We start from the raw sequence: 23,371 nt of genomic DNA on the forward strand, positions 1-23,371 counted from the left end.
AATAAATAAAATCTTAAAAAAAAAAAGGAATAATTGACAGAGAACTTTAAGTAAATGAATTCCCTGAGCTTTCACAGTTCTGGAAATCTTCATGGGGTGTTCAGTAGAGAGCACAAAGTGTCAAGCTTTAGTAATAGGAATGAATCACTCTAACCACTCCTTGAGACCCATCCTAAACATTTTTTAAAAACAAGCATCAGAAGGATCAGTTAGACCCACAAGTAAATTAACCATCAGCCAGAATCAATTTTTAACTCCTTCTAAGGCAGTAAAATCTAGCACTAAGCAAAATAAACATCAGTATCTCGCGACCAATAAAAAAGTCACTGGACATGAGAAGAAATAGGAAAATATGACCATCCTCAGGAGAAAATTTGGCCAATAGAAACCCACCTGGAAATGATAGATGATAGAATTAAAAACAAGAAGTTCAAAACACTATTAAAAATATAAATATGGGGCACCTGGCTGGCTCAGTCGATTAAGCCCCCAACTCTTGATTTCAGCTCACATTGTAATCTAAGGGTCGTGAGACTGAGCCCCATGCCCAGCTCTGTGCTCAGCATGGAGTCTTCTTGAAATTCTCTCTTCCTCTGCCCCTCCCCTCATTCACACGTAAGTCCTCTCTCTCTCAAAATAAATAAAATCTTAAAAAATATATAGAAATGAAAACTAAGATATCCGAAATAAAAATTCACTAAATGAGATAAATAGATTAGACAGAAGAAAATATCAATGAACTTCTCAAGAGTTCAAGAGAAGTCTCAAGAGAAGAGAAAGACTTTAAAATGGGTCAGTGTCAGCTGCCGAGACTGTAACAAGCCATTTAACACTTAATTTGAGTCCCAGAATTGGAGGACAGGGGAAGTAGGAAACGGAGAAATTGTGGCAATTTTCCCCCCAAATTTTATGAAAGCAATAGCTACCTCAAAATGTGGTCATGAGTACCAGATGAGAAAATGTGTGCAGAAACATTTTTGCTTGTGCTTAGCCAACATGAACATTCTCATTGTTCAGTGTTTATAAATATGTTCCAGATATTTTGCATCCTTCAAATAAAAGGCTAAAACCAGGACATTTTGTTTAAATTGGTTTTCTATTTAGACACATTATATACATAATAATAATAAAAATTAGAGTAAGAGGAGGAAGAACAAAAAGATAATTATTATTTTGGGATATACTGTGCCTGGTCCTTTACTAAGTACTATACATACATTATTCAATCTTCATAGAAACCTTGTGGCATAGCCATGATATTATTTTTTGAGTACAAAAAATGAGGTTGAGGGATATTATGTAATTTGTTAGTCTACAGAAGAAGATGATAAACTGGAGATTTAAACCCATATCAGTCTAAATTCAAAAGCATATCATTATACCGTTTCCCATGTTCTAAAAGTTATGAGCGTGAATGCCTCTATAGAATTTATTTTTAACCTACACTGCCAAGTTTAAGAAATGGTCTGTGTTTTGTTTTATATCTTTTTCTATGTGAACTTTAGGCTTCCAAAATGTATTCTGTAAATGCAGATAATTTTCTACACTCAGAAATTAGGCTGTCATTTATTTACAAGAATAACTGGTTTGGCAGATTGATTCTAAGGCCATTTCTAGAGTCAACAGAATAGTAGTCTATTTTTACAAATAAAATAGGCTCATTGAATATTTGTGTTAATATGTATCTGTCTAAACAATTCAAGAAATGAGTTTTACACAGGAAGAGGTAAAATTTTAAACTTGTAAACACAGATGCTGTTACCAAATGAAAAGATGTACCTAATGAGTAAGGTATCACACTTCCAATGTTCTGTTCAACAAAACAACAATCGTTCTTAAATTCCAAAATATAAAACTTGGAATGAAATACTTAAGTTCAGCATATCTTTCTTGTGGGTCAATTTTCTCACCAAATATATTGGTGATAATGTAGAATATACAGTTGGGGTTGTATGCTCTTCAGTTTTCATCAGAAATAGAGAAATAGTTTGACTTAATAAAAATTCTTAATGATAATTATAAAATGGTTAAAACCATTTTCTAAAGCTAAATCAAATAATTTAGAGGCATGTGAAAAATATTTATGATAAATTCCAATATTTATTTGAATTTTTTTCAGTTTTTCACCTGATAGTCTTTCTAAAAGAAAGGTAAAAAATGAAATGTAGCTATAGACTAAAGTAGGAGAGTACATGGGTCCTCATTTATGTCTGCCTTTGGTATTTTAAAAAATTAATCTCAATTTTCAAAAACTCTACCAAAGTAAGCATTTACTAAGGAGGGAACGTATTGCATGGAGCACTGGGTGTGATGCATAAACGATGAATCTTGGAACACTGGAAAAAAAAAAAAAGAGTAAGTCCAAACACCTTCTCTTCAAACACCTCACAATTGGTCATTTTTATAGCCTTCTTTCCCCTCCACTTCTTTGTGCCCACGTCACAAGGTACACCAGTTAATCCACCCATCTTTCCTAGACCTCTCAAAGAGGTACTTCTCAAAATATTACATCTGAATCACCTGGAAAGTGTGTTAAAATGTATATTCTTGCTCCATGTGTCCTGGGTGGGTTCTGACCGCCTGCATTTTGTAAAATAATAAACAATTTTTAATTAAGGTAGAGTTGACATATAACATTAGTTGCAAGTGTACAACATAATGATTCCAATATTTGTGTACACTGCAAAATGATCACAATAAGTCTAGTTGACATTCAACACCACATAGTTGCAATTTTTTTCTTGTGATGAGGACGTTTAAGATTTACTCTCTTACCGATTTTAAATATACAATATGGTATTATTAACTATAGTCACCATGATGTACATTACGTCTTCATGGATAGTCTGCACTTCTGATTCCCAGGTGACACGATGTATTAGGCACCGCACTTTGGGTGGCCAGGTTTTTAGAGTGTTATATGCAATAGGTACTCCTCTTTAGCCTCAAAGATTTGTTAGATGTGATCTCCTCTGTGGACTCTGTGTGAATGCCCATTCCCAGGCTGAATGACCCTCTCTCATCTTATGCTCACAAAAAATCCTATATGTGATACTTCAATTGTAGACAGTACCTTTTAGATTATGGTTTCACCAAGGGGCAGGCAATCACGGATAAAACAAATGCTTTACATTTTATTTTTACCTATGATCTTAGGATTTAGCAAGAAATCATTGGCACCACATTTGAAGACTTTCTCATATGGTTATTGGCATACACATGAGATAGTCATCTATATATAAATCTTCTTTGTTAAGAGAATTATTTTATTTCAAAATGTTTGCTCCACTACTAATTACTAAGTATTAGTTACTTCTTTGCCAACAATAATTTTTTTTTTTTCAGGGTTTGAACCTGAAAAGACTGGAGGCAGTACAGGGAGGGAGAGAGGTAAGGAAGTCTGAGGGAGAGGGAGAGGGAAGAAGAGAAAATGCTTACAGTGATGGTGACTGATGATGATGATAATGGTGGTGAGAATGTGTGGAGAGGTATTTTGTGGATATGTGTAATCTATTCACTCTGGTCAAAGCACATTTTACACATTTATGTAAATGTATTATTTGTGCTTATTTCTCTGAAACTAGAGAAAGTACTGTTTCTCTTGCTTTAGGTAAGGATTGTTGCTATTAAAATGGATTTTTGCAGCAGCAGGACCCTCTAGATGGGGCAGCAAAGCCTTCGTAAACCAACATTACAAGGCAATATTTAAAATGTCCTACTGAGAAATTAGCGAGGTTCTAACAATGCAAACATTTTATGACATTTGGGATTCTTTGCTCTCCTATCCAAGGCCATTGGCATATGCTAGAAAGTTGGCATGCATTATTTGATAGTGTAAAATTGCTTTGGTAAGACTAGCAATTTTAAACCTATCTCTAATTATTGTTTATCCCAGATGCTTTATAAGGAGGGGAACTTTAAATAGTATCAAACATAATAGTATATCAGGCACATTATATATATTATGATTTTCTAATTCTAACTGAATGGGGAGACTTAACTTCGATTAAAATTCTTTCCATGCTAAAATGTGGAAATGCTGTACTTTGTGATTTGGATTGTTGGGGGTGGGGAGAGTGTGATATTTAATTCTGTGAATCAATATTTTCTTGTTGCTCACAAGGTAAGTTTACTTTTAAAAGATATTTTTTAGTAAAGGTGAAACTATTTTGTTTTACAAAATGAGATAGTAAATATTACTCCCTCCCCATCTGTGGCCTCTCTTTCTCTAAATAGCAGTTTCTTCTGTATGGAGTTACAAAGTATTTTCCCGTCCTTTCTTTGCTGTTTTAATTTCCAGTTGTGTGTTCTTAGTATTTGGCATTTTAGATCCTAGTCAACTTGTTATTTAGGGCCTCTTTACTATTTATTTGCTATTTCCACCCAGAATAATGTGTTCCTTTTGAGGGACACATAATAATTGCTTCACATTGGTAAAAGAGCTGGAGAAAGTGAAATGTAGATTAAGTTTTAGATATTTTTCACGTTGTAGAAAAGCAAGGTAATAAGGATATGGTCATTTGTAAAGAGGTGGCAGGGGAGTGTGTAAGGAAGACCTCAGAACCATTTAGTTTTGGGAGTGTAACTACTTTCATCCAGACGTGACCAAAATGGATCTACTTAGAGAAAGAACTTACTTAGCTCATTGCTTCCTAAGTGGGAAGTTCATACCCAAGCAGTACCGCCACAGTTTCTCTCTCATTCAGTGCCTTTAAGGAAATAGAATTTGGAGTTACCCAGCTTCTCCCTGTTGTCACCTAGTCCAGTAGTAACTATGTTAAATCCATATATTCATATAATGGCACTGCTAAATGATAGCCAAATTCCTCATTTATTTTGCCAAGCTTTTGTGTTTTTTCGTGTTATTTTTCAAAGCCAAATGACTGGTTTTTATTGAAAAGAGTTACTATTAAGTTTTATTGCTTTTTCATTTTCTCTGACTTTGTTTTTATTAGAAATGTATTTATGGGCAAAGAACATGTTGATAATGTGTTTTAAATTATTATTTTTTCTTAAAACTGTTTTATGATTTGTGTGAAGGTCAAAATTTTAATGGTCTACAATATAATATACATATCTGCATAGAGGGGACAAGATGATTTGGGTCTCTCCCTGAGGTTAGTGGAATGATTGTAAAGAAGGTAAGTTCATCAGATCAGTGAGAGCCCAGTATCCTCTTTGGCCCTTGACACTACTGATCCAGAATATAATCTAAATGATGACTATTAAAATTCAAAACAACTACTTCACTTGATCTTTGTGCAACACTGGATTACACGGGCATATTTCTGTTTAATCAAGACTCACCTTAATTTTCCCCATGTTTATAAAGCCCTATGTATTCTAGAATATCAGACAATGAGGTAAAATTTTTTGTGAAAACTATTCTGGCAAGTCTCAGGGGTAGGTGATCTATAAACAAAGAGTGCAATGACTATATTAAAAGCCTCATGATCTCTCTTGCTTACAAAATATCACATATATTTCTGATTCCTATCTACTCAGTTCTATTATGTGTGCTTTACGATGGTGTATAGTATACTTCCAACTATGTTAATTTGAAATGTGTGGATTTAGGAAATTCTTACTCAAAGCCTTCTCTTAGAATTCTTTATCCTAATGCTATTGTGATTGATGAAGATTTAATAGCAATGATTACTTCTTAAGATGAATTAATTTGTCTTAGTTTAAATGACAGATATTCCCACTAGGTGTTGATGAATATAATACCGAGGGCCTGTTACCAAATATTTATAAGAGGGTTTAAGATGCGTTGTTTAAAATGTTCTATTTACTTATTTGAGATAATGAGAGTGGTTAGAGTATGCATGGAAAATTGAAGCAGGCAGTAATATCCTATTTAGCTAAGTGATAAATACTATTAAGAAGCTAATTGCTAGACAGGAAGGCCACATTTAAACACTACATGCTGTATAAAAATATAAATTAAGAAGTGATTAAAATATAAACTACCTTTCTGAAGGAAATGGAGATGGGCGGCACCTAAATTACTTGTATTATTGTGAAATATTTGAAAATAGATATTAATTCGATTAAAAAAGTTACATGAGTATTTTTGCATATTTATACATGCACACTGTATATAAATTGAGGGGGCTAATCATAATAGATGTTTAAAAAGGGAGATTAGTGGAATGTTGTACAAAATGTGATTATTTAACTGGTATTTCTACCTAATTGTAAATGAACTTCCTACCTCCAGTGAGATCTTGTAACTCAGAGGAAAGCCTCATTCAGTATCACACACAGATAAATCCATGTATCTCTTTTCTCAAGGAACTTCTGTTCTCCCACACAATGCTTTTGCTGTTAAATGTAGATTGAATCAAGTTAGTATAGGTTTTCTTAAAATACTGTATACCTTTGGGGGCGCCTGGGTGGCTCAGTGGGTTAAGCCTCTGCCTTTGGCTCAGGTCATGATCTCAGGGTCCTGGGATTGAGCCCCACGTTGGGCTCGCTGCTCATCAGGGAGCCTGCTTCCTCCTCTCTGTCTCTACCTGCCTCTCTGCATACTTGTGATCTCTATCTGTCAAATAAATAAATAAAATCTTAAAAAAAAATACTGTATACCTTTGTTATTTCAAATGGCATCATATATTCCAAAGTACAGTTTTTGTTAACTTATTAAAGATTTATCTCTGTGTGTGTACATACCTACTAATTTTTAATGGCAAATTGTCTCTACTTCTACCCTGCCTCAAAAATACTCAATCATCAATATTCTGGGTATCTTAAATCACAAGTCTAAATACACATAATATGTGACTTTATATCATAGATGAGGATTACTATTATGTTTAGATATCTAAATCACGGTTAAACATTTAATTTCAGAAATTTTACTGAACATGGTAAGCTAATATGAGAGACAATTGAACTTATGGAATGTGGCTCTGTTGTTGAAAGTCACAGAGATTTCTGAATTATAAAAGGATGGAAATGAAGGACAAATGTGTAATGATCAGGGATCACTTTTACATAATTTGCAGAGCTCAAATCTCCCAAAGTGATGAACAGAATAAGCAGAGATGATGTTGCCATTCTTCATCTGAATTTCTGAAAACAAGATTAATAACATTGGTGTTCTTGAAGATTTTGAATAAATAGTTTTACACTCTTATAAGACAGATTATGAACATGCTTATCAAACATCTGAAAGAAATTTAACACTTAGAAAATTTCTAGAAGGATTCCTTAGGAATATGACCAAAACACCTTATAGATTTATTCATCCCTTTTCTAGAAAAATACCCTGTTGTGGTTTGGAAATCTTTCAGTGGATTATATTTGGCCATGATATTAAAAAAAACAAAACACTTGGGGGAATGCAATTGTAAGAATTATATGCAGATAGATTATGACAGACACGTTGTTAGGAAAAAGTAGACATCTCAAATTATTAAAATAGCTGATTTGTGAATGTGTTATTCTTAAAAAAAATCACGAGCATGTCTTGCAACAACCCATTGTATAGTACAAGATGTTTCACGTTCTCTATTGAACTAAAGTATTGCCAATCCTCTATCTTTTTGTCTATTGTTGTTTTTTTGTTTGTTTATTTATTTATTTATTTATTTTTGCCAAAAACCATAAATAGGAGGAGGGTGGGGAGTTAGGTGAGCCTGGTGGTGGGGGTGGGCATGTATTGAATAGAGCACTGGGTGTGGTGCGTAAATAATGAATCTTGGAACACTGAAAAGAAAATTAAAGTAAAAAAACATAAACAGGAAATTATGGATAATATGAGTTTCTAATACTTAAGAAAACATATAGACATTAGAAAGGTAGATTGAAAATCAAATGTTTAGTTAAGTGCTATTTACCCAACCCTACTTTATATTTAAATGCATTTTTCATTTAAAATAATAATTTATGATTTTCTATTTACTTAAGTCTCATTTAAGCATATGATACTTCTAAAGAAAGTATTTATTTTATTAATATGGTAAACAGTGGATGTCATGCCTTTGATAATATAGTTGGATACTTTGCATTATTTATCTCTTGGCAAATTACGTATTTCTACTTGAAGCTGAAAGTCATTTTTAAATTTGAGCCTTAAAAGGGAGAAAATTTAAAGAATGAGATAAATGATACTCTAGATTTCAAAATAATTTATTTGCCTGGAATATTAGCACAAGCATTATTTCAAGTGTAACAAAATAAAAATCACCTTTGATTTTTCTTTCCATTTATAATTTATTTGGAATCACTAAACAGATTATTTTAGGTCTAGGTTATTGCTTAAATTAGGAAAACTCAATATTACTTTTCCTACGTCGAACAGACCTCTGGAGAGAGTTGTTTTTTAACAGAATAAAGAAGGTAAATATGTGAGCTCTAAGGATTGAACTAAACTTGAAGAAAGTGTATTGTTCTTGGAAGTAAGAACAGCAAATAATAGTAAAAGTGCTGAAGTTCCATTCTTCTCTTAAAATCTAATATTTTATATAATTTTGAAATTATAGAAAATACTTCTTTTGTAGCTTTATGCACCAAATAGCAAATCTTTACTAAGAAATGGATCTTGATTACCAGTTATGTTTAATAATTTTTTTCTATAAAACTCTCTTCTATTAACATGTTTTCTTTATTGTTCAATATTCAGAATAGACTGAGAGTTTCTACTTTTGTTCGATTTCAGCTATCTCATTCTTGGTTGCTGTAGAGTTTGGTAGAATGAGAAATTCTTTTATATCCTCAGTGATAACACAATTTTGGGGAGGAAATATATATTGGCTAATATTGTATTCTTTTTTGAGATATAAAAACTGAGATGAAGATAGCTCTTCCTTTTATAGCTAGAGTTATTCAGTGGTTCAGTGCCTATAGTTTGCTGCTGAGATGTGATTTACAGTTTGATTTTGAGATGAAGAGATTTTTAAGAATTCGGTAAAAAATAAAAATATTCCCTTTTTGCCCCTTCTCAGAATTGACAGACAATAAAAGAGATGAAAGATCTTTCTGCTTATAAATCAATATTTAATTGAAAGAATTACATGAGACCATAATAATTATTCTTGTTTCAAAAGGTGTTTGACATGATAAAATGAGTTAATATGTACAAAGCACTTCGTGTGGTGCCTGCCACATAGGAAGCACCCAATAAATGGTAACAATTACCATTATTATTTTTCATTTTATCTGATCTTCCCTTCATTTATTCCTCTGTCAGAGACAGAGTGTCATGTTGTTGGAAGATTTTGCTCTCTACATGAACTAGTCTACTCCATGGGAATCAAAGATATTCAAGGCCTAGCCTGACACTTACAGGATTTTATATTCTAAATTGGTTCTGAGATGACAAATTACAAATAGGACAATAAAATGTACTTGGAATCCATTGTTTAGCCTCAGAAATCCTTTTTTTTTGAACCTCAGAAATTCTTAATTTCATATTTTACCATAGAGGAAGAAAAATGGATTTATGTTTTCCACTTAGCATTGTTTACAGGAAGCAATGCAGAAGGCCTCTAAGTTTTAGAAGCTATTTTCCATATCCCCTCTATTTTCTGAGTGACCTTCAAATTGTAGTTTGAAGATCTCTTCTATGCTTGTAGACCGTTGACATTCCAAGGACTATCCAAAAGAAACCTGTGAATTAAGCATAACTTAACTTATTAAATCCACGTCAGTAAGAAAGAAAACATCCTTCGTAGTACCTGGGATGAGGGAAAAGCATCAAAAAGAGGTACATTCCTTTTTTTCCCCCACTTTCTTTTGGAGACATTTGATTAGCTAGATTAGATATCCTTTGAGTATCTGACAATGACAAAACAATATTTCCCAAGAGGAGCAGGGGGAAAAAAGTGGGAGGAAAGGAGAGCAGTGAGAGGAAGCCAGCTTCACTCGGCATGAGATGACATGTTGACACTGTAACTTCAATTACACTGGATGGAATTATGCCAATTAGAAACATATGCATGAGGTAAAATATCAAGTAATCAGGGATTTGACTTAGAGGGCCAAATAGATTGAGAAGACACATGGAAATTTTTCCAGGGCAACTTCCTGTCTTAAGAACCTGGCCTAAACCCAGGTGGGGAAGCTGAGAAATTCTAACTCTAAGCAAAATTAAACTAAGTAGAACCAACAAAGACAAAACTGAAGAAAGTCCTTATAAAATTTCAAAAGGATACTCAAGAGCTTTGTCTAAAGGATCGCAGTATATCAAAACCTTCTAAATTCACAAAAGCTTGTAGCTAGACCTGTTCTTATTGACTCACAATGGAAAGTCATGAAAACAAACTATAGGTAGTGCTATAATTACAAGAGCTAATGTTTTCATTTAGGGTAAGACATTTCAAATTTGATTAGGTAACCAAAGGATTATGAAAAAACATCCTCATTTCTAAGAGGCAGAAACTCTGTGTTTGGGAGGTTGACAAAAAGAACTTAAAGGTTAGACCTACTGTAGGGTTTATTTCTCTGTTGCTGTGAGACTTCAGTGGCCTCAGAGGATCATGTTTCCTGTAGAGGAGCTTAAGTCAGGTTGCACAGGGATTTCAATAAGACTGCTATAATTTTTTACTATTGACCTACCAAAACACCACGAAGAAATGAATCTTTTGATCAAGCAAAACTGTTGCAATAATGCAATTAAAAGGAACACTACGTTAGCAGGGTTTTAGTAGGTCTCTAAATAGGCAAGTTAGGAGGTTATGGAGAATGGGGAATGTGGAGGATATTTAGAAAATGTGAAGATCCAGGCAGGTTGATGTAAAGGCAGCCTTATAAAGAAATGTAACAGGTAGAGACTAGGCAGAGTTTATGACATGATAGCTTTGCCTCAATGTGCACAATAGGTAAAATAAATGAAGGTTCTGACTTAAGGGTTCATAAATGCAATATATTTTCTTTGTTAAATGCAACATATTTTCTTTGTTTATGAGTCTTTGTTTTTAAAAATATTTGGATATTTGTAAGTATTTATAATTTTAAAGTTTTAAAGTGGTTGAGGACTAAAATGGATTATAGTAAAAGGATTTTGAATTTCTAATTAATATAAATTTAGACACCAGTTTTTATAAGGAACATATATTGTTTTTAGAATCAGTTAAATTCTGGGGATATCTTCAGTTGAAAAGATAAGCCATAAAAATTTATGGTTTTATTTCACTGCTTTATGTATATTTTTGAAAGTATATCCTTACACTCAGGGATTTTTTTTTGCATTATTTTTAAATTTTGTATGTAAGTGAATATGCAGTTATTTTTGGACCTATACTTATGTCAGTTGATACAAAAGAAATATTCTACTCTACATGGTCTAATTAAGTCAGGTTGCTTTCATCAGGGAAGTATTTATTCATATATAAATGAAGAGATCACTTATGATCCCTTTCTTAATTTCAGATAGAAGCTAATTGCCACCTCAAAAATATACAGAAGGAAAATAAACATTTTTATTTTTATACTTAATCGTAACTTAGTATGAGAATATCTTTTCTCTATTTATATTTTCATGTAGAATAAATAATCCCCACATAAATGTTCAATTGCTTTTTCTGACTAATGTAGTAAAATCCTGTAAACCTACAAGAACCCACAGCTTCTATTTTCTGGAGAACTCTCGGCCTACTTGGAAGTAAATCCCCAAATCTCTTTCCATCCTTTGGCCATCCATTCACGTGAGGACAGTTATTTGACATTATGTCTATTTTCTGTTTACATTGTACGCTGAAATCTGTCACTTTAACACAGTTGTCTGGACCTGGATACTCAGCTTAATGGAATGGAGCACTACTGATCAGTTCCATTGTTGTCCTTTAATTATATCACGGGACCTCCCTTAGTCCTTAATCCGTGATCACCACATTGTTATTCAGTATATAATCTAAAAATTTTCAGTAAAATTACCTAATAACAGAATCATATATTTAGGATACTTTAGCTTCTAAGAAACATTGTACTGTCAAAATATTATATGAACAATTGTTTTAATTAGATTAAAATGTAAAGATTAGAGAATTTCAGACTCATGCAAATGACAGTTGTGTTCAAAATAATAGCTTTAAGTAAAATTGCTAAGACACACACTATTAGTTTGCTAAGGCCACTAGAGCAAAGTAGCATAGATGGTGTAGCTTTGACACTTGAAAATTTCTCACAGATATAGAGCTAGAAGTCCAAGATCAAGGTGTTGGCAGACTTGACTTCTTTTGAGACTTTTCTCTTTGACTTGCAAATGACATGGTCTTTACATGGTCCTTACATGGCTTCTCCTCAGGGTGTTCATATCTCCACTGTTCTTTTGTGTGTGTCTAAATTTTCTCTTATAAAGATTCTAATCATATTGGTTTGGGCCAACCCTAATGGCCTCATTTTACCTTTACCTCTTCAATGGCCCTATATTCAAATAGTCACATTCTAAAGTACTTGGGGTTAAGGCTTCAGCATATGAAGTTGGGAGGGGACACAATTCAACTCATTACACGTATTAAAAGTAATACAACTGCACCATCCATTTCCCTCAAAAGAGAAACTTCATTTCTGCCTTTCACTTATTTACTCAGGAACATCTTGTTCTATTCAGTAACTTTGAAATTTGATTACTCTCAAATTCCAACCATAAACAGTAAATAAAAGAATAAAATAACACATGTAAATAATTCCTTATTTGCCATTCTAATATTAACCCCAAATATTTTGATAACAGATACCACCCAAAGGGAAGCTAAAGCTCATTTGATGGCCCAAACCTGACCTGAACTAATATGAACCTGTTTATAGTCTTTTTTTTCCCCCGTTAAAAGTGGACATTTATATTTTGCTACAAAAATATCAATATGTTTGTACAAGCTACTGCTCCAAACCCTACTTAGGATATTCAAAAGTTATGGCATATGTTTTATATTATTATTTTAAAATTGGGACAATTCTGAATTATCAGATACATCTAACCTTAAGAATTTTGGATAAGGGACTGTAGATCTATTGTAGTGTACATTTTACTCTAAACCACTAGAAAAATAGAGTCCTGTGTCTTCACCATAGAAATATTTGAATTAACACTTGGTAAGTACTTATCGTATATTTATTATTTAATATTGTCGTAAGCACTTTATACATATTCACTCATTAAATCCTCACAAACTTTTGAAATAGCCAGTACTATTACTCTCATTTCAAAGAAGAAGCAGCAAAATAAAAAAAAAAAAAATTCAAATAACATTCTCAGAGTCTTATAATTAGTAAGTGGTGAAGCTGGGATTCAAACGTAGAAAGCACAACTTCAGAGTAAAACTTCAACACACCATGACTCAGGAGCCGTGAAATGAGCGATTTACCACAACTGGACATTTTGACTCCTGGCATTCTTCAGGAGAGTTATCTAATTTTCACTTGCTAAGCATTCATGTTCTCTCTCTCTCCCTCTCTCCCCCTGTTTTCTTGCCCACCCACTGACTACATATAGACATTATCTTATTGAAGATCGTCACCACAGCTACTATTTTGTTTTGGTTAAGGACTGATTAAGTATAAAGGATAGAAATCTACTTAAAATTTTTGTTAAATTGAATAGTATCAGGTACATCCATATGAAGGGAATATTCCTTGATCACTTGAAAAATGATCAATAATCAGTTCTTTTTCCCTATTTCTCTGTTCTCTAATTTTGTCGTTCTTCTGTGTAAACTAGATAGCTTCTTTACTTTTTTTAAATTATATTTTGCCCCCCACCGAAACAACCTCTAAATGAGGGTCTCAGCTATCTCCTTTACAGTTGGACAGTCATTTCCAATTATAGATAGTGTCATTTCCCCCAGCTCACTCATATGCTTCAATCAAATAAATATACTTAGCAACAGGAACTAGGGTAAGAAAAATGATTTTTTTCTTTCTCTTTCTGTTCTTTTTCTTTTTATGATGTTCAAATGATAAAAGCACAATTTTACTCAGCCTTTTAGTTTATCACTGATGATAAACTCATGATCTGGATGTTCTCCCTAAGACTGTGGTGGTAAGGGAAGATAAACTCTGACTCTTTTGGAATGGAGAGTGAGCCACCATTTTCATTTTCTTGCATTATTTTTAAATCAGTAAGAGTTGGGTAGGGAAAATATAACCGTATCTACAAGAAGTTTGTGCAATTTTTCTTTTGACTGGGACTTTCCTGTTATTTCTTTCCTGATCATCATTGCAAAGTTAACTTCTCAATTGTCCCTCTTCTCTAAATCTATTACATCTGGAGTTGGAAGGGGTCGCTTATCTTTCGCTGATTAAAAATAACATAAACTATAAGGGGAGACAAATTTTGGCAATATAATAAATTAAAACAGTTTTCTATCCAGATATTACTGATTAAATATATATCTGATCCCTTCTATTTCTCAAACCAAATTGTTGCTGATATGTGAATGCTGAATATTAGCATGACCTGAACTTCACTTTTGTAAGCTAGATGGAGGGGGATTAGACAATATTCTGCCTGGGAAAATTCACAATATACTTGCTTGTTCATTTCTCATGGCATCAGGGGTAGACAATCTCAAATAGAACCTAGAGGAATATTCTCTAAAACAGTGAAGAGAAAGTAAAGGCTTATGAGAGTTTATATTCTTATTTGTGGGTACTCAAAAATATTAGATTCAAAATAAGTAAATCAATAATATTTAGAAATTTTAAATCAAATCATGAGTATTGTCCTATGCTTGGTTATGTAAAAATCAGTTGAAATCTAGACTTATTGGGGCACCTGGATGGCTCAGTCAGTTAAGTGTCTGCCTTTAGCTCAGGTCATGATCTTGGGGTCCTAAAATCGAGCCCCATGATGGGCTCCCTCCTCCTGCTTCTCCCTCTCCCTCTGCTACTCCCCCCTGCTTGTGCATGCGCACACTCTCTCTCTCCCTCTCAAATAAATAAATGAAATATTTTAAAAAGAAATACAGATTTACTTAATATTCTAGCAGTCTGAATTCTAGAAACTAAACACATTTGTCAAAGCACATGGAATCAGTTCCAACATTCTGTGTATGCTGTATATAACCTTTCAGCTACCTTTTACTAAAGATGGAAAAATGGTTTATTTTGTCTTCCTTGCTTCCAGCCTATCAAAAGAAAGTTGTAGCTTTCTTCTCTAATAAGTTATATTCAATAACATATTTGCTCTAGTTTACTCTCTGGAAATCAAGGTCACAAGGGATGCTGAGAGTAGGTAACACCAAGTACAAAAATGCCCAAAGTGGACAGAGGTCAAAAGCATCAGCGAAAGAAAATATTCTTCCAATTTTGCCTTGAAAAAGATATTACTAATCTTAATAAACAACTTTTGATGAAATAAAACAGTTGAGAGCCATGTTGAAAATGGCTAAGGAGTTGGCAGCAAGCAAAGGATGTGAAAAGCATTTAAAAGATGCTGCCTGGAGAACATAGTAACTTTAGTATCCATTTCCAGAGAATGGAGTAATTCACAGATGCTCTTGTGTAGAACTCAAGACAGTCTGAGATCAAAGAAAACTGCAAACAGCTTAGATGTTAATGGAGTTTAAGAGGATCATGAAATAATGTATAAGAATTTTATATATGTTTTGTAGACACAGACATCTATGACACAAAAATTAATTACATTTTTGACTATATGGTAAGAGGCAGTGTAGGAGAGTAAGTTTTTTTAGAGAACATATTTTAGATCTTCCACTACCAGTCCTGTCCTTTGTCAGCAATGCCATGCTGAGCAACTTGCATAACCTTTCTCTACGTCAGTTTCTTCATCTTAAAATTAATTTTGTAGCTGTCACTTACCTCATGGAATTGTTATGTGTGAAGAAAATGGTACTGCAATATGAAAAATAATGAACTCAATGTCTGGTGCCAATAAAAATACCCAATATGGAAGTTTTTAAATATAGTTATTGTTTGTCATTGTCACTGTTACTTTGAATTAATAAAGGCAGTAGACATTCCACTCTCTGAGTATAAAGCCACTTACTCAGCACCACATCTCAGGTGGAATGTTACCTATTTAAGGAAAAACTTCTCAGGGATTCCTATTTGTAAAAGTTGTAATTGATGCATAGTTCTATTATGTTATGTTTATCATATTACATTGTGACTCTTTTTATTTGTCTCTCCACCAGTCTGTCAGGTAGATAGAGTTCCTAGAGAGCAGGGTATTAGTCATAAAACTTTGCATCATTCCTTGGATAGAGTAAAGCACCCAATAAATATTTGTTGATTGAATATTGTTCCTTTTTAGAATCGCTGAGAGTTGGGTTTAGAACATCTATGTCAGTTCCTTTCTATATCGATCACTCATCTATTCCTTTTGATTTTCATGTATTTAATTTCTATATTTTGGTTTCATTTATAAATATTAAAGTAAAATTAATAAGTATATTTCATTTGATTTATTCCCATTTATTCTACTTAAAGAAATAGATGCTGATGATAGTTGATCATAGTTTAGGTGAATTGGAGGAATAAAAATTTGAAATTGTGAGAAAAAATATTTATAAAGCTTCAGTTGTGGGGAAAATTTTTAATACAGTTGAATTTTTGTTTTTAATTTGCCAAGTTTTATAATTTCAAAGCTACTGATCCAAATGAGTTTTAAAGTATGCTTATGCTCTTGTATGGTGGGGCTAATTCAGGTATTTAAATTACCATTCTCTATTGTCTGGATTACATTATGCAAGGTCTTCAGACATTCATCCTTTTCATCTAATATGACCATGCTGAACTGTAATTTCCTTTTGTAACAATAAGACTGATTCAGGTGCAGAGAGGATTAACAGATTGCCAAAAGTTAAATAATGCATGCAAATTTAGTACATAGATTTTGAAATGACATGGTTAAATGATATTTAAACTAATCTGTAATAATTAAGGATGGATGCTCTGTAAAATGGCACATGAAGTGATATATGAACATGAAGAATAAGAGATTGAGATTAGCATGGAGAAAATACTAGTCTTGGGGCAATAAAATGGACAGAATGGTATTTTTAAAATAATTTTTACTAACATAAGAAATTAAAAAGTAAGGAAAGAATTTGAATTTTAAAAATAAAATAGAATTTATATATATTTTAGGGAGCCACGCATTTGTAGGTATTTAACTGACAAAATAGCATGAATAATTCTTTTTCAGCCTGACAGCACTGCAAGTGTATAGTTAATACCCAAATTTGTAAGGTTATCTGTAATAGAAAAATGTTAAATCTGCTGGGCTCTTTTCCCAGAAAATCAATGAAGCAAGAACTACATGTATCAGGATAGAGGAAAAAAGAGAGAGAGAAAAAAAGATGACAATAAAACAAAAAAAAAAAAAAAAAAAAGGAAAGAAAACTAGATCAGATTTAATGGGATAAGAAGAAAAGCTGTACATTTCATATGCAGTCAAATAAAATTTCCCCTAACTTAGGAAGGACTATACTTAAAGCATAGACCAGAATTTTCAGTTGTGAGAGGAAAATTCAAATACACCTTACTTCATGAAATTGTGGTGAAAGAACTTTATAACTCTGCTTTTAAACCTTAAGTTGAGCTTAAATGTATTTTGAAAAGTTATCTTCTGGTATAACAGAAATACTCCTATCACCAACTTACTTCCAGATCCATTTGGCAGTCTAAGCATATGTCTATAACTTACTAAGGGATTGTCATGAAAAAATTAAGGTGAATCTATTTCCTATTTGGGAACTAAATTACGATGTTCCCTAAAATCCTGATCCTATCTCTTAGCCCTTCCTCTTGACATATTTTTCCTAAGTAACCACATTCACTCTGGTGGCCATAACGTGGATTATTTGTTGATAGTTCCTACATCTCTATCACGAGGCCAGGTCTCTCTCCAGACCCATGTTTCTGTTCACTTATTGGACATTTCTACCTAAATATTCCTTTAAGTTTATAGATATGTACAAACACAACAAATTCATCATTGTATTTGTTCTTCCCTCCCCCATAAGCTAATTCCTTCTGCTCTGTTTTCTATGGCATTTAATTACATGATTACTTGACAACCTCCCATCCCAGGAAATAGAGCAGAAATAGTCATTTCTTCTTTGTCCCTAATGTCCCACATCCTGAAGGTCATTAGGCAGTCTCTCTTCTACTTCAAATATCTCTTTTAGTTATATTTTCTCATGTCTAGCCCATTTCCACTGAAGGAATTTGGATCTTCCTCACCACTTAAGGGAAGTAGTCTAATAACCTTAGAACTAGTTTTCTATCTTCTGTGTTCTCCTGTCTCCAATCTACGCTCTACACTGTTGCCTGCATATAATTATGAGACTTCCTTGCTAAAGAATGTTACTATCTTCCTGTCACACAGCGATAAGGGCTAAACTCCTTAGCACATCAACCAAGACTTAGCCTTAACTTACCATTTTAGGTATTTCCAGATGTCACCATTTTTTCTTCAATACACTACAATACTCAATGCAAATGGTATCTCCTTTGGCAAACTGAGTTACCCATTCTGTAGTATATTTGCACTTTTTCTTATTGCTATGGTAGAAATTATTACATTTTATATAGTAATTGGCTATATTCATAATCTGTTAAAGCCAGAGCTTCTAAAAAGTAGGTGTTATGTCTTTTATATCTTTGAAATCCTCAGAACTTGACCTAAGAGCCTAGAACACAGGAGATATTTAATAAACATTCTCTGATGGAATGAACACGTGTGTTGGGAGGCTCTGAGTTACAAGGGTGATCTTAACTTTTGCAAGAATTACCACTAGATGTCGCTAGCACATTTCCAATAGCAATTTCTGAGGCAAGGAGACCTAATATTTACTAAGCACCTACTATGTGGCAGTCCCTTTCTAATAATTATGAGAAGTAGGTGTTTTCATCACAAATCTACCTTGAAAACAGACACTTAGAATGGTGAAAAGAGTATACAGATCGTATTAGGTATAAGTTGGGTTAAAATCTACAACTGTCGGCCATCAAAACCCATCGTTTTTTCACAGTGGTAGCCATTTTGTTTCTTTTCTGATGATTGAGCCTCTGGCCTCCAAGTGACAAATAGCATACCCCATCTTTTCTAACAAATTAAATCTTTATTGAAAAATTAAGCTATTATTGGGCTAGACATTTTTTAAGACCCTTCAAGGTAAAGGCAGTGACTTTGCTTCAGTAATAAGCTTTTCCTGAATATAAAACAATCCTTCAGAAAATTCTTTTTTAATCATATGTGAAGATATGTGCTTTGAACAGGTGCAGTTAGATTTCTAATATATTACTATTTTTTTCCAAATAGCGCTTGAAAATTGGTATCTACTGCATAAAACCTAATTTCTTATTTTAGTGCCATAGAAAGAACAGAAAAAAATATTATCTGTAATTTGTATCATGCTTATTTAGTTTCCAGCAAAATTCAGTGGCCCCCTCTCTATTATCTACATTTTTAAGTCTTGACATCTATGATATTTCAAAATATAGGCCAAAAATCTGTTACAAATTATTTTATAGTTACATGGTTCTGAATTTTATTAGGTATCAGGTATTAGGTATCAAAACACTAGCATTATAAATGCCCAATAAATATTTGATTTTCCTGTTGATATATCTAGTACTCAGTATTTTCATCTAAACATTAATACTATGCTAAGAAAGATGCATACAACAACATGTATGGGTGTGTATGTCTTTAAAAGTACAAATTAGGGGTGTCTGGGTGGCTCAGTCAATTAAGCATCTGCCTTCGGCTCAGGTCATGATTCTGGAGTCTTGGGATAGAGCGAGCATTGGGCTTCCTGCTCAGCGGGAAGTCTGCTTCCCACACCCCTGCCCCTCCTCGTGCTCTCTCCCTCACTCACCCACTTTCTCTCAAAATAAATAAATAAAACCTTTTAAAAAATAAAAGTACAAAGTAGAAAAGGTTAATTAACAATATATCTGTTTCTCTTCTCATTTGTCATAATCTTTTATTATAGAAATAATAATTGCAGTTAGAGAATAATCAAGGTTTCTTTAAGCTGGATAACTTCATAGGAAACAACAGCACTGAATGGAAAATAAACCTTTATGGACAAATACCTTTTTATACATCTCCAAAGAATGCCTTCTGTTTCTATGAACAAAAGCTTCATTCATAATTATATTCCAGTGTTCTATCTGTTTTGCATAATATCCAACTTGAAGTTCTCTCATTGATATAAGTGTTAGACTGTCATTTTGAAGATGAGCATTATGATCAACTCTTCCCAATAGTTTTCTGTAGAAGATGTTTTCTGTAGTGAAATTCAGGTAAATTGTTCACATTTTGGAAACTTTGATAGCATAGCCTCATTTCCTCCACAGGCAGTCTAGGTAAGGAAAATATGCTTTAAGATTCTCAGCGAATGTGCCAGTCAGTGTTTAAAAGATAACTTAAATTTCCTTCTTCAAAAAAAGATGGAAAGAAGTGAATTATTGAAGTTGCAATCTGCAGTTTTGACAGTCATATATAAAAGAGGGCAGATGTTCTTTTCTGCTAAATCATTCCCATAATACACTTACCCTGTATTCAGGGATGAATATGCTTACTGCCAAGCCTTGGCTGAGGGTTTCAGGGAAACACTGATTAAACTCCACTGGAGAACAAAGTAGAGAAAAAAATTAGTCGTTCAGAATGTAGTTGTGGCATTCCACATTTTCCTAGACTTTTCCCCCCTACAAACTTTCTCTGACTCATACTAGTAAGCTTAAAATGAACCATTATTTTAAGCATATTCTCAATCAAAACTTGTATATATAATATAGTGGTCAATATCAAATCCATGAGAACATTCATTTTTCACTCATATTTATAGAATTTTCATAGCCTCTATATTTCTGAGATCTTAAAAAGAGAATAAAATAATAGTTAATGAACAAATTCAAAACAATTTCTATAATCAAAATAAATGTTTGGTTAAGTCAATTTTTCCAGTTGGAGGTAACTCTAGATTGCTAACTAGTGAGTCATTTAAACTGAAAAAATGAACTAATGATGGATAAATAGAAAAAACAACAAATTTATGAATATTTACCATTACAGAGTAGGTTACTAAGCCTGTCTTCAAAGTTTATAGGGCTACATAATTTAGTAGTTAATTGGTATATGGTAGCTGTGTCCATTCATGGGGAATATTGTGTAATTTACATTTATAAGTATGTGTGAATAGCATTTTTTTAATAACATCTAATTAGTATGTGATGAAAAAATTAGTTAAGATGATATATTAGTGACTAGGAAAGTTAGAAAAGTAGAGAGTTTCCAAGATTAATAGTGTTTTAAATTTTCTGGTTTCACCACCATAATTTCAAAGATTTTAAATAAAACTGACTTGTATAAGTGAACTTACATGATGACTAAGGCATTTTAAATTTGGCCTTAATATAAGGGATATTAATTATAAGAAATACATTAAAATGGGGAAGGTATTTATATGATTTAATTACAATTTGCATCATAATGATTTACATATAATATTTAGGATTCAGTGGTAATACCAGTTTTCATCTGTTAATTCAGGATTTACCAAATTCTTGTTATAATCTCTATTTGAGTTAAATAAATTTTTGAACATGATACTTGATTACAGTAAAGTACAGTTGAAGCAAAATTTTTGAACATGATTCTTGATTACAGTAAAGTACAGTTGAAGCAAAATTGTCTTTGGCTTGTGAGGTAAATGCATGAGGCTTAGATTTCAGAAGAGACAGAGGACCTCTATGTGAATATCTACTTTTTCTTATATTGAAACATGGTGATGATGATGAGAACTGAAAGACAGTGAGGGCAGAGTTAATATGAAAGATGATTTGATGCATCTTAGAAACAAATTGAGTGTGATTCGAAAGGAAGAAACAAAGGTGATTTCAGGGCTTTATGCCTAACAGGGCCAACCAACTATGTGGCAAATGTAAGGAAGCTCAGAGGAAAGCTAAACTATGGGATGATCTTTTAGTTTTATTTATTTATTTTTCTTTTTAAAAATAGTTTAGTTTTAAACATAACTAATTACATTTATTTATTTATTATAAGATAAAGTGAGTATTGTGAAAATACTGCTTAGTTCATGAGAAGAATCTGTCAGGGGACAGAATAATTTAGGGGGCAATGCTAGAAGTCATCTTTAGACACTGGTTAGTTGAACCAGGAGGGAAATTGAGATCTCCGAGGCGTGGAGAAAAATAATCAGATAGCCAGGTTAATTCAGGAGAGAAATCTGACATGGAGATATAAAAATAACTGTCAGAAACAAACAAAGGCAAGGTTGGCATAGTGATCAGGGGTAAAGTTTGAAGAGGAAAGAATGAATGTCTCAGAAATATCTATTTGGTTTTTTTTGTTGTTGTTCTCTAAATAGATAACTCTCTCTCTGCCCCTCCTTCTCTCCCTGTACATTCTGACTTGGGCCATTCAGAAATAGGTGTTTAACAGAAGTGTTGATGTTGTAATTTGAACATTTGGGCTTTTTTTTTTTTTAATTTTATTTATTTGACAGAGAGAAATCAGAGCTAGGCAGAGAGGTAGACAGAGAGAGGGGGAAGCAGGCTCCCGCTGAGCAGAGAGCCCGATGCGGGGCTCGATCCCAGGACCCTGAGATCATGACCCGAGCCGAAGGCAGAGGCTTAAACCACTGAGCCACCCAGGCGCCCCCATTTGGGCTTTTTAACTAAATTCTGCTTATGTAGTCTGTAAAGCGTTTACTAACATCTTTTGTCCTTCTGTGGACTTTAAATATCTCTCCTCACCTCTACCTCCCCACCACTGGAGATTTATATTATGATTGAGCTCAGTAATGCAAATTATTACTTTAACCTTTTTCCTGTTATTACCATTTGATGATTGGTTTCTTGATAGCAAAATAATAATGAAAAATCACTTACTTTTGTTTCTAGTCCATGTTCCTGAATATTAATAATATTACTAATATAGATCAAAGATTTGTCAATGTTCTGACACTTCTAACGGAGTCTACCATTAAGAATCTATCTGCTGTGTCAGCTGAAGAAGTTGTTAGCTAAGAGAAAGGTGTTTCATATTTTCTCCTTTTTATAGTAGAAGGATATGGTTATTAATTATTTTTATCATTTAATGACAGGTGATGCAACATATGAATAAACTGAAGATCTTTCATGTGGGTTATGTGCTAAATCTCCATTAATTGAATGAAATTTCTTTCCCTCATTTCCAGAATATGTATTATTAATTTTAGTATCTAATCATAAATAATGGATTTTGAGCCAAAATATATTTAATCATTTATTCAACTTTTAGGTAAATTTATACCAAGATTTTTAAAAAATACAACCTTTACTTTAAAAAGGAAAGTCAGGGGCATCTGGGTGGCTCATTCGTTAGGTGTTTGCCTTCGGCTAGGGTCATGATCCCAGGATCTTGGGATGGAGCCCAGCATTGGGCTCT

At 33.1% G+C, this 23,371-nt stretch overlaps 1 protein-coding gene across 1 annotated transcript in view; it reads left to right on the forward strand.

Moving 5' to 3' along the window:
- CCSER1 (coiled-coil serine rich protein 1) overlaps positions 1-23,371 on the forward strand; it is a gene marked incomplete at its 3' end in the record, with an annotated part of 1,225,861 nt that overhangs the window by 747,799 nt on the left and 454,691 nt on the right. Inside the window, exon 9 of the mRNA XM_080796962.1 lies at positions 3,346-3,390. Within this exon, the coding sequence (XP_080653088.1) occupies positions 3,346-3,390 (45 nt within the window). The remainder of the gene's footprint in view (positions 1-3,345; positions 3,391-23,371) is intronic.

This window comes from Martes martes, assembly GCF_963455335.1.
Source record: "Martes martes genome assembly, chromosome: 2".
In the NCBI taxonomy this organism is placed as follows: Eukaryota; Metazoa; Chordata; class Mammalia; order Carnivora; family Mustelidae; genus Martes; species Martes martes.